The 19,334-nt window shown below is 41.0% G+C and overlaps 1 protein-coding gene across 2 annotated transcripts in view; it reads right to left on the minus strand.

Moving 5' to 3' along the window:
* PARPBP (PARP1 binding protein) overlaps positions 1-19,334 on the minus strand; it is a 79,755-nt gene that overhangs the window by 5,981 nt on the left and 54,440 nt on the right. Inside the window, exons 4-9 of one of the 2 annotated variants that reach the window (XM_075856681.1) lie at positions 15,714-15,815; positions 15,455-15,625; positions 14,705-14,859; positions 12,310-12,487; positions 6,470-6,648; positions 1,152-1,233 (exon numbers count right to left, since the gene is read on the minus strand). In XM_075856681.1, the coding sequence (XP_075712796.1) occupies positions 1,152-1,233; positions 6,470-6,648; positions 12,310-12,487; positions 14,705-14,859; positions 15,455-15,625; positions 15,714-15,815 (867 nt within the window). The remainder of the gene's footprint in view (positions 1-1,151; positions 1,234-6,469; positions 6,649-12,309; positions 12,488-14,704; positions 14,860-15,454; positions 15,626-15,713; positions 15,816-19,334) is intronic. The other variant, XM_075856682.1, reaches the window with a different exon arrangement.

The following is a 19,334-nucleotide window of genomic DNA, read 5'->3' on the forward strand; positions in this document are numbered from 1 at the left end:
AGCTTGATGAAGTGTATTATTTTTTTTTTTAGAAGAAGTTTAAAATTGCCAGAAAAATTGTGTGGGTCAATGAGGCCTAACAGGACACCCGCTCCTAGGGTGAGTAGCAACAGTCCTAAACGTTATCACTTTTTCGACACAATGGAGCACACATTATTTTTCTTTGTTTTTTTTTTTAACACTTTATTTAAGTACTAAAATTTGTCCTACTAGGGTACTTTACAATATGATCACTCATAATACACTGCAATACTGTATTGCAGCGTAATATGCCTGTCAGTTTTATACTCAGACATTCAATTACGCCTTACTTCTGGCAGGCCGTAATAGAAGTACAAAGATGGCTAACCTGGGGGCTCTGGCTGCCATGCAACCCATCAGCTTAGATGCCGCAATCACTATTGACTGTCATCTAAGGGGTTAAAAGTTGGGGCAGTAATATACAGCGGACACCCACAGCTCCTGAGGCATCCTCAAAAATTACATTCATGGCACTTGGCGCCAAAGGCTTATGAAACAGTAAAATTAGAAAGGTTTATCAGTAAAATTTTAAAATTAAGATAAACCGCAAAGACTCAAAGAGGCCTGCAATCAGCTTTTCTCCCATGGGCTGTGAAACAAGATGTTGGCAAACTTGTGTTATTTGCCTGCCTATGCTAACTGGGAGTGTGCTAGAGACTGCACAGTTTTAGGCCCCATGCACACGAACGTGCTTTTGCGGCCACAATTCCTCCGAAAATCCACGGTAGAATTGCGGCCACATTCATTCCTATGGGGCCATGCACAAGACCGTGGTTTCCACAGTCCATGCATGGCCCAGGAGCCCGGACCGCAGAAAGAATGGGCAAGTCTTATTACGGCCGTGTTCTGCGGTCCTGGCTCAAAGCAAATAATGGCCGCGGCCAGGTGCACGGCCCGTGATTTGCGGTCGGCTTGCGGGTGACACTCAGCCTCCGGCCGACCCGAAAATCACGGCCATGCACATGGCTACGGTCGTGTGCATGAGGCCTTAATGTATTCAAAACTATGCACCCGATGTATTTTTATTTCTTTTTTTAAGAACGGATACCAAGAAAAAAACAAAAAATGTATTTACATTTTAGTTCAGGTTCTCCATTTAAAAATTAGCCCTATGATGAGGTGAAACTTACCCTGGGTTTGTTTTTGTCCATGCACTTCTGCACACGTCGGTTTAAGGGTTTGGGAGATGATCCATTAGGCTGCTCAGGAGATCTAGAGTAAGAAAAAAAAAAGAAATGGTTTGCAGTAAGCTCCATTTACACATCAGTAAGACAGCTCAGACATATTTGTAGCCAAAAACTGGATCGGTTCTTGTGAAAGGCCCCCGACCCTTCATGAAAAGCTCGCCGGATATACAAGTCTGGGATCCAAATGTATTTTAGGCTCCATATATACAGCTTCTACGTATGAATGCCAGTCTAATGTTACTTTAATTTAACTGGAATTATTGATTTGCCATCAGAAACCAGGAGATTGATGGGAAGGGTCTACCAAACGTAACCACATTCTGGCCAATTTTAGTAGCAATGACTTGTAAGAATTTGACAGACTAACAAATGACGAGTGAAAATTGTAAATAGGACAGCATCATGATGGAGGAGGAAGAAAGAAGAAGAAAGAAGAAGAAAGAAGAAGAAAGAAGAAACCTCTCCACACCCCCAATCAGGTTTGTCGTCCTCCGGATAAGATTGTCCTGTGGATCAAGACACTCTCTCCAGGATTGCAGACCACCCAGCAGGTACTCACTAGTGTTCGGGAGGTATTCTGAAGGTGTAAGTCTCTAAAGCAGGGGTCTCAAGCACGCATCCCGCATGTGGCCCCTGGGGCTGTCATCTGCAGCCCACGGGACACAGAGCCGCAAGTACAGACTCTGCTCCGGGACTCTGGAGGATAAGCCCGATACTTGGAGTGTGTGTGGCATTATCTACAGAGGGCACTGTGGGACTATGTAAGACTCTGCGGCAGCATCGGCAGAGGACTCTGCGGCATCATCAGAGGGCACTGCGGCAGCATCCAGAGGGAATTATGGCACTAGCTAAAAAGGGGCTGCCCAATCTTGACATGTGTGTCTGCCAAACACTGCTAACAGAGCCTCCGGACTGCATTTATCGACACAAACTGGAAAACTGGATTGTTGAAATAAGCACGTGGAGAAATCTCAAATTTTAGACCTAGCGGTATTATAGTAATGTAGATTATTATAGTAATATAGTAGATCAAATAACTAATTGATTGACAATAATTTTGTGTCGTATCAAATTTGAAAGTAATGCGGCACGTCAACTTCCCATTTTTTCTATATGTGGCCCACTTACCCGGCCGAGTTTGAGACCCCTGCTCTAAAGGGACCTTAAACCTGGGGCTGGTATCCTCCTCTCCAGGTCACCACTTCCCTCTACGGAGTTGGTAAGCTCCCGTCGCAGGTGGGGTCTCCTCTGTGGGGGGGGGGGGGGGCTTCTCCTGGGGTCAGGCCTGGTTCCAGCTTAAAGAGAGGGAGCCAGGACTCATGGCCCAGCATTCGGCCGCTTCCGGCTCACTGCAGCGACCACTTCCAGTCGTTGCGCACATGACTTCCGGCGGGAGGGACGCATGGACATCCCAGGAAGCGGTGTTCCGGCAGCCCAATTGGGGAGGAAGGGCTACAGCGCGTCATAGCCTGGGAGCCTCCCCAAGGCTTATTTTAGGCCTGAACCAAGATGGCTCCTTCTGAAAAACCAAGCAACCAGTATGGAAGCTCCAGGAAAAGCATGCAGGACGCACGGAGCTATCAGACCAAGCAAGATCCTCCAGTCCGGTACTTTAAACGGCATGGGATCTTCTAGGAAGCATGGTAGGACAAACCTTTTTTTTTTTATTTATGGATTTTGTCCTTCCTTGTATATTACAAGTTTCCTAGGTTAGAGAGGGCCCCAGGAAAAATTTGGACAAGGCTTGAAACAGAGAATGTGCTATGTGTTGTAGGATGCTAGCAGTCTCTTATCAGAAACGTTTATGCCAGTTATGCTTAGATAAGATCCTGGCAGAGGAATCTACCAGCCTTGCCACTAGCATAAAAGATATGGTGCGAACAGAGGTTAAGCATGATCTTCCTAGCACATCGTCTGGCAAGACAAGACCGGGCCCAGGGCTAATTCTTCTTGTGAAGAGGAGATATTTTAGGATGAGGGGGAGTTATGCTCCTCTGAATATTCCTCTGACGAAGATGGACGGGGGGAAAAAATAAAAAATAATAATATTTCCAGCTGAGGATGTGGACCAACTTCTTAAAGCAGTCCAGGCCACTATGAATATTGATGACCCCCAAGGAACCACGGTCCATCCAGGACATTATGTTTGAGGGCCTGGGTCCTAGGAAACAGAGGGCTTTTCCTATTCACAAAAACGTGGCCAGCCTCATTAGAAGGGAATTTTAGAACCCTGACAAAGTTAGGCATTCCCAACATTTTGAGAAGAAAATATCCCTTTGGAGGATGAATTAAGCACTGGGATATTTTTCCCAAACTGGATGCCCCGGTAGCAAAGATATCCAGGAAAAATGCCTTACCTTTTGAAGATCTGGGTTCCCTCCCCAATCCAATGGATAAGAAGGCTGACTATTACTTAGAGGACCTGGTAAGCCTCTGCAGGGGCCTTTAAACCTGGTATTGCCACCACATGTGTAGCCAGGTCACTTAAAATCTGGATAGCTCAACTGGAGCTTCATCTCCAAGAAAACTCCTAGGGATCAGATACTGGTTTCCCTGCCGGTTTTGTCTAAAGCCACAGACTTTTTGGCTAATGACTCAGTGGACTTAGTCCGTCTGTCAGCTAGATCTACAGCCCTATACAACTCAGCCAGAAGTGCTATATGCCTGAAGACATGGAAGGAAGATGCAAGCTCAAAAAGGGAAACTTTGTTCTATCCCTTGTTCAGGAGATTTTTTGTTTGGTCCTCCACTGGATGATCTCCCGGAAAAAGCATCTGACAGGGGGAAAGGGTTTCCTACCCAGAACAAACCAGACTCCTTTCGTCCCAGGAAGTTTAATAAAAAACCCAATCCCAAGGGACAGGAATTTAGATCCAATAAATTCCCTAAGAAGAACATGGGCTTCTTGTTTAAGCCTCAGAACGATCAAGACTAAGGATCACCAACAATGACGCCAGAAGGTGTGGGGTAGGTGTTCGCTTATCCCTATTCTTCCAAGAATGGGAAAAGATCTCATCAAACCAGTGGGTTCTAGATATTATAAAGACAGGATACAAACTAGAATTCATGACCCCTCTGCCAGAGAGATTCCTCCCCACAATGAGGCAGAAAGTTTCAGAGAAACAGCTGGACTTGAGTCAGAGGTTCTCTCTCATTAGGAAGGGGGCTCTAGTACCAGTACCGAAACCAGAGATAGGGAAGGGCTATTATTCCCCCTTTTTCTAGTAAAGAAACCGGAAGGCAGATTCAGGGTTATAATAAACCTAAAACAACGGAACTCCTTCCTAGTTTACAAGAGATTTCAGATGGAGAGTATCCCCTCTACTGGAAGTCTACTCTTCAGGAATTGTATGATGGCATCAATAGATCTGGAGGATGCTTATTACCATGTCCCGGGCTGCATCCCTCACCAAAAGTATTGGAGGGTGGCAGTAGTTTTGAACGACTCTCTAATCCACCTCTAATACCCACCCGTTTGGCATCTCTCAGGCTCCCAGCGTCTTTACCAAACTTATAGCAGAAATTACCTGATATATACGAACGAAGGACTTATCATTCACTACCTATACAACTTTTTAATAGCCATAAAAAGAAATGTAGTCAAGTGGCTCGAAGGGGGGGGGGGCCACTTGACTACATTTCTCTTTATGGGTAAGGCACTTTGCTTTCGATACTTTGATGGGACTGTCCGCTAGCACTTTCAGTTGGGGAACTGTACGATCGGCAGATCGTTCTAGATTTCTCCACCTAGATGTAACCCTGTATTTCACAGTGTATATCTCCTTTATCGGTGGATATGCCATTCATAACTCTGCTTTGTATATTTCACACTAGCATGAACAATATTTCTCATTGCTGACATGTAATAGGCTATCCACTTGTCCCTGAGGGGGCATTGTTTTACATTGATTTTTTTTAAATAAAAGTTAACATTTCCTCTTCAACTTTGTGTGATCTTGTTGCATCAGTAATGCTATCATTTGGTTACCTGTATATGTTATAGTAGCGCATATACAGTCAAATCCAGTTTTGGATCCTCTGTAATTTTAGATGGTCTATTTAAGTGTATCCATAGAGAATTACATTTTCCATTTTCATACCATAATAGTATATGACTCCTGGTTCTCTTTTGTGCATATGTTGATATTTTTGGAGTTTCTATTCCTTGACCTTTGGAGGTGTTATGTTGTACTTAAGAAACACCTAGCCACTTTACCTTGCCGTTGCCTTGTGAGACTAATGTTTATTATAGGTTACAATTGCATTCAGTCACTGACCTGGCATTTGGTAGGAAAGTTCTACAAGCTGGAGTCCCACCCTAAAAATTGGGGTTTTATTTTATACCTCCAGGTGTGCTGATATAGGTGAAATGGCAAGAGATTGATCACTTACCGGTCATCGGTTCTTCATGAACCGATGACAGCACCCCCCCCCCCCCCCCTCCTCTTCAATAAACTTCCTTAGAGTCTCTTGAATATAGGACTATAAATATATATTTATGGTGTGGGGTAGCTTTTCATTAAGGCGCAAAAATAATAATAATATCGAAACAAAAAAAGTGTGTGTGTGTGTGTGTATGTTATATATATATATATATATATATATATATATATATATATATACACACACACATATACACACACACACACACACACACACACACACACACACACAGATAAAAGATAACCATTTCTCACTCTGAGTTCTTTCTAAAGACTGGGTGTGTGGAGAGGTTCTCATTTTTATATCAGGCTTCCTGTCCAGCAAATGGGATGTCTCTCCAGGTGTGCCATCATAGGTTCATGAATAACAAATTACCAGTAATTAATCCATCTTTTTTTCCCTGCCGTGTGGGTGTAAGGAGCATATTCATGTTCTTTTTAGGTTATGTATTTATTATGCTGTAGTCATAAGTTTGCCTTTTGTTGATATTTTTATTAGGTTTTTTTTTTCTGGTTTAAATGGGGCACAGTGCAGGAAGAAAGATCCTCTACAAGACAATGGATCTTATTACACAAATGTCAAGCTGAAGAAAAAGTTGCTCACACATCTAAAGCCGTTCCATTCACGAGAAATGTGTCTGCTGCTTTGCATTGCTAATAAAAAGGGGGAGGTGAAATCTCAATAGATCCTGTATGGGGCATTTTGCTGAACTTGTAAGTCTTACAGGTGCAGCAACCATTATGGCCAGTGCAATAAACCCAACAGTAGAACTCGATAAGAGATAGTAAACATTTTCACAAAATACATAAAAACCATACCTAAAAAGTGACAAAAGAGAAATTGCTCCAAATATGGTATTTTCCTCATCTGCACATAACAACTCGGCTTTGTTTTTGCTAGGAGGGCAAGAAGCTTCTTCATCCAAAAGTATTAGAAATGTTTTTATGGTCTCTCTACCACATAAAGCAGTGCCACGGTTTATTGCATGAATTCTAGGCTGTAAATATACAGAACATAACCCCATCACACCAAGTACAAACAATAGTAACTTCATTAAATAGGTTAGGGGAACCACAAGGAAATACATTTAGCACCTGTATTGTGTTTAATATGATCAAAATAATCATGTCATCATATTTCTGCACAGATTAGGGCCAATATATAAGTCTGCACACCACTGTTAAAAGACCAGGTTTTTCGTCATAGCAAAAAAAAAAAAAAAAAAATGAGTACAAATATGACTAATTTTAGAACTTTTTCCACCTTCAACGTCACCTATAATTTGTACAATGCCATTGAAAAACAAACAGATATGTTTTAGGGTGGAAAAGTAAAAATAAAAAATAAATAATGTGGTAGCATAAATATGCAAACCCTTAACCCCTTAAGGACGCAGCCTAGTTTGGGCCTTAAGGCTCAGAGCCCATTTTTCAAATCTGACATATTTCACTTTATGTGGTAATAACGTCGGGATGCTTAAACCTATCCAAGCGATTCTGAGATTGTTTTCTCGTGACACATTGGGCTTCATGTTCGTGGTAAAATTTGGTCGATATATTCAGTCTTTATTTGTGAAAAATTGCAAAATTTAGAGAAAATTTACAAAAAATAGAATTTTTCAGAATTTAAATGCATCTGCTTGAAAAACAGACGGTTATACCACCCAAAATAGTTACTAGTTCACATTTCCCATATGTCTACTTTAGATTGGCATCGTTTTTTGAACATTATTTTATTTTTCTTGGACGTTACAAGGCTTAGAACATAAACAGCAATTTCTCATATTCTTAAGAAAATTTCAAAAGCCTTTTTTTGAAGGTACCAGTTCAGTTCTGAAGTGGATTTGAGGGGCCTATGTATTAGAAACCCCCATAAAACACCCCATTTTAAAAACTAGACCCCTCAAAGTATTCAAAACAGCATATAGAAAGTTTTTTAACCCTTCAGGCATTTCACAGGAATTAAAGCAAAGTGGAAATGAAATTTGCAAATGTCATTTTTTCTGCTGAATTTCAATTTTATTAAATTTTTTTCTGTAACACAGAAGGTTTTACCAGAGAAACACTACTAAATATGTATTGTCCAGATTCTGCAGTTTTTAGAAATGTCCCACATGTGGCCCTACTGCGCTCGTGGACTAAAACACAAGCCCCAGAAGCAAAGAAGCACCTAGTGCATTTTGAGGCCTCTTTTATTAGAATATATTTTAGGCAGCATGCCAGGTTTGAAGAGGTGTTGAGGTATCAAAACAATGGAAACCCACCAGAAGTGACCCCCATTTTGGAAATTACACCCCTCAAGGAATTCATTTATGGTTTTTGTTATCATTTTGACCGCACAGTTTTTTCACAGCACCTATTTGAATTGGGCTGTGAAATGAAAAAAGATATTTTTTCCAATAAGATGTCATTTTTGATCAAAATTTCTTATTTTCACAGGGAACAACATACCCCATTTTGTTGCCCAATTTGTCCTTAGTGCGGCAATACCCCATTTGTGGTGATAAACTGCCGTTTGGGCCCATGGGAGGGCTCAGAAGGAAAGGACCACCATTTGGCCTACTGGAGCTTTTCTGGTGCTAAGTCATGTATGCAGAAGCCCCTGAGGTACCAGTACAGTTGAAACCCCCGAGAAGTGACCCCATTTTAAAAACTACACCCCTTAAGACATTCATCTAGAGGTGTAGTGAGCATTTTGACCCCACAGGTACTGTGTAAAAGATAATGCGCAGCAGATGGTGCAGTGTGAGATTTGCAATTTTATATATATATATATATATATATATGCCATTTCAGTGCCCAATATATTGTGCCCAGCATGCGCCACCGGAGATATACACCCCTTCAATTGTAATGTGGGTTCTCCTGGGTACGGCAATACCCTACATGTGGCTGTTATCAGCTGCCTGGGCATACGGCAGGGCTCAGAAGGGAAAGATGAGGGGGGTAAGCTGTGCGGAGTGCATCAGGGTAAATTAAAAATCAAGGGGTGTATGATACATTTTAAAACAATCTTTTATACAGAGCCCTGGTTTTTCGGGACACGTGTCACATTGGTATATTGTGACTTTCCTTATCCCCCTCTTATAGCAGACTCTGCACCTCTTTTGACTCTTTCCCTTTCCACCGGTTTGGGGAACTTCTCCTGGAAAGTGTTGCCCTGGTACGATGCGTGTGGCCTTGCTTCCAGAAGTACTGGGTGCCCCCCCTTCCTGGTCCCTAAAGATTAGATCTTGAAATTCCAGGAAAGTTCCCCTCTGGCCTGCACATCGACGTAGCACGTACGCATTGTACAAAGCCATCTGTATGATGTGCCCGGCCAGCTTCTTATACCACACCGCATGGCGCTGTAGGGCTTCAGGACTTGATTTGACAAGTCCATCCCTCCCATGTACCTATTGTAGTCCAGGATGCAGTCTGGTTTGGGGATGGCCTTTCCTTCATATATCCTAAATCTGTAGGTATACCCTGATGCACTCTCGCACAGCTTATACATCTTCACGCCATACCTTGCCCTCTTACCCGGCAGGTACTGGCGGAATTGAACCCTCCCTTTAAAATGTACCAGGGACTCCTCAATAGAAATACACTTCTCGGGGGTGTATGCTTGGGAAAAACCGGGCACTGAAACGGTCTAATAGGGGTGTCCGTTTATACAAACGGTCAAAACTGGGGCCATCTCTGGGTGGGCACGGCTCATTATCAGTATAATGTAAGAAGCGAAGTATTGCCTCATTTATTTATTTTTTTAGGTTCCAGTTCAGTTCTGAAGTTGCTTTGAGGGGCCCATATATTAGAAACCCCTATGAAACACCCCATTTTAGAAACTAGACCCCTCAAAGTATTCACAACAGCATTTAGAAAGTTTATGAACCCTTTAGGTGTTTCACAGAAATTTAGAGCAAAGTAGAGGTGAAATTAACTTTTTTTTTTTGTCAGAAAATCCTCTTTATACCATTTTTTTTAGAACACAAAAGGATTTATCAGAGAAACGCAACTTAATACTTATTGCCCAGATTCTGCAGTTTTGAGAAATATCCCACATGTGGCCCTAGTGCGGTAATGGACTGAAGCACCGGCCTCCGAAGCAAAGGAGCACCTAGTGGATTTTGAGCCCTCTTTTTTTATTAGGCACCATGTCCGGTTTGAAGAGGTCTTGTGGTGCCAAAACATTGGAAACACCCAAAAAGTGACCCCAATTTGGAAACTAGACCCGTTGAGGAATCCATTGTAGTTTTCTTGGGGTGCATGCGGCTTTTTGATCAGTTTTTATTCTATTTTTAGGTGGCGTGGTGACTAAAAAACAGCAATTCTACTATTGTTTTTTTATTCTATTTTTTTTACTGCGTGCTCCGTGCGTTCTAAATGACATATTCACTTTATTCTGCGGGGCGATACGATTACGTCGATACCAGATGTTTATAGTTTTTTTTATGTCTTATGGCGTTTGCACAATAAAATACTTTGTAAAAAATCATTTACTTTTTGTGTTACCTTATTCTAAGAGCCAGAACGTTTTTATTTTTCCATCAATAAAGCCGTGCGAGGACTTATTTTTTGCGTAACGAACTGTAGTTTCCATCAATACCATTTTTCGGTACATGCGACTTTTTGATCTCTTTTTATTCCATTTTTTGCGAGGTGAAGTGACCAAACAATTGTTATTGTGGTACGGTTTATTAATTATTTTTTTTACGGCGTTCACCGTGCGGGATAAATAACAAAATAATTTTGTAGTTCAGGCCGTTACGGACGCGGCGATACCAATTATGTATAGTTTGTTTGTTTATATATTTTTATTAATAATAAATGACTGATAAAAGTAAAAATCCCCCTTTTTACCTTAATACTTTTAAAACTTTTATTTTCTTATTTTTACACAACTTTTTTTAACTTTTTTTTTACTTTATTACTTTGTCCCACTAGGGGACTTGAGGGCAGGAGGCCCTGATCGCTATTCTAATACACTGCACTACACTGCACTGACGTTGTCAGGACCCACTAGGCTTCCGTCTATGGAATAGCCGGACGCCATTGTTTGGTGTCCGGTTGCCATAGTCACCATCGCCGGCCGCTATCGTGTAGCAGGCCGGCGATGGCGGATTAACCCTTAAGAAGCCGCGGTCGCTAATGAACGCGGCTTCTGAGGGGTTAATCGGCGGGGGAGCTCCGCGATCGGTCCCGGCACATTGAGCAGTGATAGTCTGCTGTCGGAAACAGCAGATATCACAGCTCATGAACGCGCTCCGCGCGAACGGCGCCGTGTTTACTCCATGACATACTATTATGTCATGGAGCGCGAACGATGCACTTACCATGACATAATAGTATGTCCTGGAGCGTTAAGGGGTTAAACTAAAACTTTGTTGAGTTACCCTTTGACTTTATGACAGAATTCAGTCTTTTTGGGTAGAAGTCTATCAGCATGGCACATCTTGACTTGGCAATTGTTGCCCACTCCTCCATCCGCTCCAAATCTGTCAGATTGCGAGGGCATTTCCGGTGTACAACCCTCTTCAGGTCACCCCACAGATTTTCAATGGGGTTCAGGTCTGGGCTCTGGCTGGGCCTTTCCAAAACTTTCATCTTCTTCTGGTGAAGCCATTCTTTTGTAGGTATGGAGGTATGCTTTGGGTCGTTGTCGTGCTGAAAGGTGGAATTCCTCTTCATATTCAGCTTTTTAGCAGAGGCCTGCAGGTTTTGTGCCAATATTGCCTGATATTTGGAACCGTTCACAATTCCCTCCACCTTGACTAAATCCCCAGTTCCAGCTGCAGAAAAACGGCCCCAAAGCATAATGCCGGCTCCACCATGCTTCACTGTGGGTATGGTGTTCTTTTGGTGATGTGCAGTGTTGGCTCTGGATGTTTGTCTTGGTTAGAAAAGGCTTCCGTCTTGCAAACCTACCTCACAGTCCAGACATATGAAGAATGTAGTTGGTTGTCGCATGCACTACACAACCAGTACCTGCCAGAAAGTCCTGCAGCAACTTTAATGTTGCTGTAGGCCTCTTGGTAGCCTCCCACACCATTTTTTGTCATGTCTTTCCATCAAGTTTTGAGGAACGTCCAGTACTTGGTAATGTCACTGTTGTGCCAAATATTTTCCACTTCTTGAGGACAGCCTTCACTGTGTTCCGTGGTATATCTGATGCCCTGGAAATTCTTTGGTACCCTTCTCCTGACTGTTGCCTTTCAACATTCAGATCCCTTTGATGTGTTGTAAGCTCTTTACGGACCATGGCTTTTGCTGTCATATGCAACAAAGAAAATATCAGGAAAATCCTAATAGAGCAGCTGAACTTTATATGGGATTACTCAGAATCACTTTAAATAATGGCAGCTGTGTACGGACTGCTATTTAACAAGAGTTTAAATGTGATTGGCTAATTCTGAACACAACCACATCCCCAATTATAAGAGGGTGCTTTATAAAAATAAAGCTACAATAATGTGGTTGCATTTTTCCCCTCTAAATGATTTCAGTTTGTTTTTTAATGGAATTGTACAGATTATGGGTCACATTAAAAAGCTGGAAAACGTTCTGAAATTATTCATTTTGTACTGATTTTTTGACATGACAAAAACCTGGCATTTTAATAGGGGTGTGTAGACATAGATATATACATCTCTATCTAACATTTAGAATCTCCTGCTTACCCGTGCTGGGCTGACGCCTGTGGAGCGCTCATTCTCATTGGATAAATTAAGAAGGTCTTTAACTCTCAAATCCAAATCTTGTGCAACTTCTATTACAGCCTCACTAAAAGAATCTCCGCTGCCTCTTCCTTTTATGAGATGCATCTTAATTGCCGACAGGATTAGTGCACCAGCATTTCTGGAGAGAGAAAGTGGGTGACGTCACCTATTTAGGTTGCATGTCATTATGCCATAAATTCTAGAGATGCCATTATATATATATTTTTTTTTTTTCTACCCAGAGAAATCAATCAACAAAATTGCATTAGGAGCGTACTGCAACCCTGAACAGATAAATCATTTAACAGACAAAACCATCAGATGGCTGAACCGCTGAGAAGTGCGTATTGTCTGAAAGTAATTCTCTGCTGTAAAAAGAATAAAGTACTTTATTATAAAAAAAAAAAAAAAAAAAAAAAAAAAAAAAAGGATATGGCCAATTTCCAAGTGTCTGTTAAAACCTAAAACAGATTCAGAATTACAATTCCAAAAAAATGGAAAGAATGTCACTTTTCAACATGTCTGGACAAAATTTCAGAGCAATCTCAAAAACAGAGTAAAGATTTCTGCGCTCTGCAGAGATTAAAAAATCTATTCTGATAAATTAACATTTTAAAAAAAAATGGTAGTTATTTACTGAAGTAACAATCAAAAGTAAGAAATGGCAAAAAGTGCGGTGCTTAAAAGGGGTTTTCCGGGCACCTTTAATATGCAAGTCAGCGCCGCTTACATATTGACTGACACGCAGGCATGTAGATGCACCGTTCAGCCCCTTGCCACCGTTCTTCTCCTCAGTCACGTGACTACCAAGTTACGATTTTCTATCAGAGTAGACCAAAATGGGCAAGGCCGTGAAACACACCTGTCCTGAATCCTTCCCGCTAACTCCTCTGCATGATGCAGTTCTGTACAGACAACAGACAGCACATGCACCGATAACGGGGAGACAGAAAGTAGTCGCCGTAAACAGGGAGAGATGGTTACATGATGTTATGACCACTGGGGGAGTGTCTATGATTGAGCAGTGAAGGACAGGGGGTCATTACCACTCACTACTAATATAGAGGCACGGTTAAGATAATCACGTGACTAAGGCTACAGTCACACGAGCGAGACATTTACAAGCGTAAAAACCGCACGTAAATCTTGTCAGTGTGTGTTGCGTTATTGCATCTGTGCTTTGCGAGTGGAATGTGTTTTCACACACTCGCAAAGCACTTTTTTTTAAAAAAAAAGTAATTGATGCGCAAGTTACACGCAGCACACGGATGTGCATCCGTGTGCTGTGGGTGGTTTTCACACACCCATTGACTTTAATGGGCGCGTAGGTAAACACACCAATATAGGACATGTAGTGAGTTTCAAGCAGCGGACTCTCGCTGCGTGTAAACTCCTGCATGTGTGAACGGCCCCATTGAAATGAATAGCTCTGATTTCCATGCACAGCACATGGACGAGATTCACGTTCGTGTCAATGGGCCTTAAGTAGGAGAACAGTGGAACGGCGCATCTGGCTGCCCGAGCATTGATCTATATAGCGCTGACTTACATATTAAACTGTGCCCAAACAAGATTTTCATGGAAAACCCCTTTAATTCCTCACCATCGCCCTTTCTTATGTATGCCAAAGTTGCAGAACTAACCTAAGGGTCCAAAAATATGAGCAAACTATATTTACAGGAGACAAAAGTCCAATGTCTATAAGGCTCTTTTCACACTGAGTTTTTTTTACACGTTTTTTGATGTGGAAACCGTGCCACAAAGCCGTCTGAAAATGCCTCCCATTGATTTCAATGGGAGGCGGAAGAGTTTTTTTCCCACGAGCGGTAAAAAACGCTTGTGGGAAAAAGCAGCGAAATGCACTATTTTCCGGCGTTTGTGCCTCTGACCTCCCAGTGACATCAATTGGAGGCAGAGAAAGGATATTTCACTGCGTTTTTGCAGAATTTTGAGGCAGTATTTTCTGCCTGCAAAAAACTGTGTGAACTCAGCCTAATAGGTACATTTTAGGGAAGGTTTTTATAATTTCCTTGTGACGGTTAGGTCAACAAAGTAATAAATAAAGAAGTGTAGGATACAGCTCGCGGCCCGTTGTAGGTGCAGTACCATTATCTTAATTTAACGTTAATCACAACATTCCAGCTAAATTCTACATGCTAAATTAGACGGGGGACTAGTAAAAGAAGTAATAATTGATCAGGAAGGGTTCTTACCTTTCCATGTCACACTATATGGAGATTAATACAGATCCTCAAGAAAATAATTTCTGTCCTCATATTATTAGACATGGAGAACTCTGACATTAAAAGTTACAGTGACAGCCAGTTACCCAATCAGATATGTCAACAAAAATTACCTCGCACTGTGAGTTTCTCCAAGTATCTCTTCCAGTCGGTCAATAAAGTGAACAAACTCTGATAGACCTTTAATGTGTTTTCTTAATGGATCAGATTCCGAAGGAGCATAACCCTTTCCACCAAGTTCCATTGCTCTAATGAATGAGGTCGCCACCTTTAAAAAAATATATATAATTGTTGTGAATGTAGCCTTAGGGTACAAGGAGGGTGGGGGAATGAATGTTTAATGTCGGGATCATGTTCGGAGAACTATTGTAATAGAGGATGGGGGGGTTAAAGGAAAGAAGTCAGCTTAGGGAATGTAATAGGCCTCTCTAAAAAGATATGTTATCAGGGCACGCATAAAAGAATGTACAGCATGCGTAGGGTAGTAGACAGACGACGGAGAAGATGTAAAGGACGTGAGGCACTGTGTAAAGCTCTGTGGGTGAGAGTAATAAGTTTGAATTGTATAATAAAGTGAATGGGCAACCAGTGCAGTGACTGGCACAAGGTCGAGGCATTGGTGTAGCGGTTGGTCAGAAAGGGGAGCCTAACTGCTGCATTAAGGATAGATTGGAGAGGGGAGACTTTAGTGAGGGGAAAACCAATTAGTAGTGAGTTACAGAAGTCAAGAGGAGAATTAATACAATTATATCGGTCAATGCTGTGAATAAAAGGGAAAGCATTCAAAATTGTACTGGAGAAAGTAGGAACTTGCTCGTATAATTCAGTACCAAGCTCAACTTCTCCTCTATAGCGTAACATACCAGAAATAGGGACATCTGCTTATTTCTTGATGCATGTTTAAGGTCTGTGAAAGCTTCTCTACCTAGTCCTCTCTCTGGGCAGTTAATGACTTGGGCTAGTGCAATATCATTCTTAGAATTTACCAAAAGGCTTAAATAGGAACAAAATATTCTCTTGACAACTCCTTTCATCTGCAAAATAGAAGCAAAATAAGCATTTTACCTGCTTGAAATTATTCTCAAAATCAAAAGAACTGATGCATTTATTTTCACAGATTACCTTAATAAAATCCATATTATTTTTACACGGCGTCGAAACGGACATAGAACTGTGGTCTCCGTCTTCTGATTGATGACCCAAGAGAAACTCTTGTAACTGGTCCTACGTAGAACACAAAGTTAGACATCCATAACCAGTACCAGATTTATAGCTCATGGCTCTTGTGAGAGATGTGCTTGGTTACTGCATGACCAGGGTTTTGGGCTTCCAGTGTATTAGAGCATTATTTCAAAAATATCCAGCACACTTGCGTCCCTTGAAAAACTTAATTCACTTTTAAATGCTTGAAGTCCAAAGAAGAAATTTTAAGTGACAAAAGTATGCTGGATTATTATTTTTTTTAAAATGTCATGTGCAGAACATTGTGGTGCAACATTAAAAGGGAATTGGTCATCAGAACTAAACCTACCAAATGACTCCCAGCACTCAAAAAAATGAGAACACATACCTTTGTGTCCCTTCATAGTATCTTCATTGCAGAGAAAATTAACTTTAAAAGGCTATGTAAACTTTTTGAAATTGTTTATTTTATTTTTTTTTATAAAAAAGGTCTGTGTGACTGGTGCAACTTTTACAATACTAGTTTGAGATAGAGCTGCTTTGTATCCTGTATACCGAGCGGCTGTATTGTGTGCCAAGACCTGAATCCTGGAAGAGGAGAAAAAAAAAAAAAAAAAAAAAACACACGGCGCCACATAGTGCAATTATCCACGGGTCATGACAAACCGAAAAACTAGGGCGAATTATGCTCACCTAGAGGGGTTATGCTGACCAGGCACAACGCTGTTAAAAGGTATGAGTCAAGCCTCCATGCAGATCACCGCTGTAGGGATGCGTGAAAAGGAGACACACCCAGGGTGTGTGTAGACAGATCCAAGGTATAGCTGCTGCCCAGGTCCAAAAGCCGGTAAATGGAAATCTACCGCCAGGTATGAAGTCAAAGAGAGGAAAAATAGGACCAAATATGCTAGGAACTGCTGTACTGATTTTGTTTAATGAATGAATTAAGAACCAGGCTACGCAGGACATGCGTCTTCATCAGGCCATAAATATACAATAAAAGATAAGCAAAACATCCTACATATATACACACACGTCAATGTCAGAAAGGGCCAATCACAGGGAAGAAATAGGGAGGGGACAAAGGAAACTCCGGAAGAAAAACGCTGCTAGGGCACCATAATTAATTAATACAATATGTATTAAATTAATCAATCAATGCACCGTAATTGAGTTGAGAGATTAAAAATATGTATATGATTATAACTGGCAGTGAAAAATGCTAAACACTCTAAAATTAGTAACAAAACATGAATCATATTGAAAAGCAACATAGTTATATCAATTAAAAACGAATAATACATCTGACAATTTGATACAATAATTCTAGATAAAATTCATAATATTGGAAGAATTATTTTCTTCATAACCGAGAAAAAAATCTAATTGTACGTTGAAGGGGAGATAGTTAGCGTTCCCGTTGTCATAACAACACCTGTCAACACTAAATAGCCATATTATAAAAGAACAACATATTGCTCAATTAATTAAAAACGAATAATACATGTGACAATTTAATACAATGATTCTAGATGGAATTCATCATATTATAAATATTATTTTGCTCATAAAAGACCAAAATCCAATTTTACGCTAGAAGGGAGGCAAATAGCGTCCCCGTTGTCATAACACCTGTCAAATAAGGATAGCCGAAAGGAGGTATATTAAATTGAAGAGGGAATTATACTGTATTGAACATACTAATAAAACAAAATAGAGTCAATTATAAACTATAAAATGTATTCAATTGTTACATGTATTATTCGTTTTTAATTAATTGAGCAATATGTATAATATTGTATTAATTAATTTTGGTGCCCTAGCGGGACTCTTTTCTTCCGGAGTTTCCTTTGTCCCCTCCCTATTTCTTCCCTGTGATTGGCCCTTTCGGACATTGACATGTATATATATTTAGGATGTTTTGCTTATCTTTTATTGTATATTTATGGCCTGATGAAGACAAATGTCCTGCGTCGAAACGCGTAGCCTGATTCTTAATTCATTCATTAAACAAAATCAGTACAGCAGCGCCTAGCATATTTGGTCCTATTTTTCCTCTCTGACTTCAAGACCTGAATCCGTCAGATCCGTGGGACTGACTGGTACAGTCAAAGCGAATCCTGCGTGTCTAACCCACAGGATCCACCTGTAATTGCTCGCTTCTAAGTTATGAACTTAGATGTGATCTGTAACAGCTCGATCCTGCGTGTCACAAACATGAAGGAACCGCTGACACTGAACCTGACAGATACAAGTTTCAGCGCTAGATACAGCTGCTCTGTATACAGTATACAAAGCAGCTGTATCTCAAAAAGTTAAAATAATTTAAGAAAAAGTATCTTGAAAGTTGCACCAATTACAGATACAATTTTTATTTAAAAAAACAAAAACAAAAAAACGCTACACTATTTCAAAATGTATACATAGCCTTTAATGTGGCGTATATATAGCTCACAAGTGCCATACGTGCAGTCCTAATCCTGGCAAGTGCTCCAGGTCTTGCTTTGTAAACCAACTCCTCTTCGCTTGGTGTGGATTATTGGCTCTAGCATCGGGATACATGATAGTGTGCAGCAAGTAGCATAGCATTGGAGCCAATCAACACTAAGGGTATGTTCACACGATGAAAGGCATTTACGTGTGAAAAGACAGACTGTTAATAGCTGCCTCGTTCCAGACGTAAAAGCTCCTCCTCGCATTATGCGAGGAGTCTGTGACGCTCGTAAATCTTGAGCTGCTCTTCATTGACTTCAATGAAGAACGGCTCAAATTACGCTGCAAAGAAGTGCCCTGCACTTCTTTGCCGAGGCAGTCAATTTACGCATCGTCGTTTGACAGCTGTCAAACGACGACGCGTAAATGACAGGTCGTCTGCACAGTACGTCGGCAAACCCATTCAAATGAAAGGGCAGATGTTTGCCGACGTATTGTAGCCCTATTTTCAGACGTAAAACGAGGCATAATACGCCTCGTTTACGTCTGAAAATAGGTCGTGTGAACCCAGCCTAAGAGGGGAGTCATTGGGTAGGGTTACAACCCGGAGCACCTTCCAGAATTGGAACAGCACGCGTGACACTTGCGTGTTAATTTACATACCGGATTAAAGTTCATTTTCTCAACAATGAAGATGCTATGAAAGTACACAAAGGTATATGTCCACATGTTTTTAAATGCTCTACCAAGTGCTGGGAGTCGTTTGGTTGGCTTAACCCTGATGAAAGATTCCCTTTAAGTTAGTATTAATGTATCCTCTGCAGGCTCTCTGGTCTGCCCCACCGCACAGCAAATGCAGATTAACATAATGCTCAGGTGTGTTTTCATATGTATATGTTTTTTCAAGCAACCCCCCTTCCTCCAGGGACGCTTAAAGACATATAACTACTGTGGCTATAGGTAAATCCGACTTGTCCATAACAACATGTTCCTTAAAGGGAATGTGTTGCCAGAAAAACATGTTTTTTTTAAAAAAATGAAACATTTAGTGTGTGGGTGGTTAAACATTGTTCACATTTTTTTTTTTTTTTGCACAAGTCCAGGAAATATTATAAATTATTTCTAATT

Source organism: Rhinoderma darwinii, chromosome 3 (assembly GCF_050947455.1).
Source record: "Rhinoderma darwinii isolate aRhiDar2 chromosome 3, aRhiDar2.hap1, whole genome shotgun sequence".
In the NCBI taxonomy this organism is placed as follows: domain Eukaryota; kingdom Metazoa; phylum Chordata; class Amphibia; order Anura; family Rhinodermatidae; genus Rhinoderma; species Rhinoderma darwinii.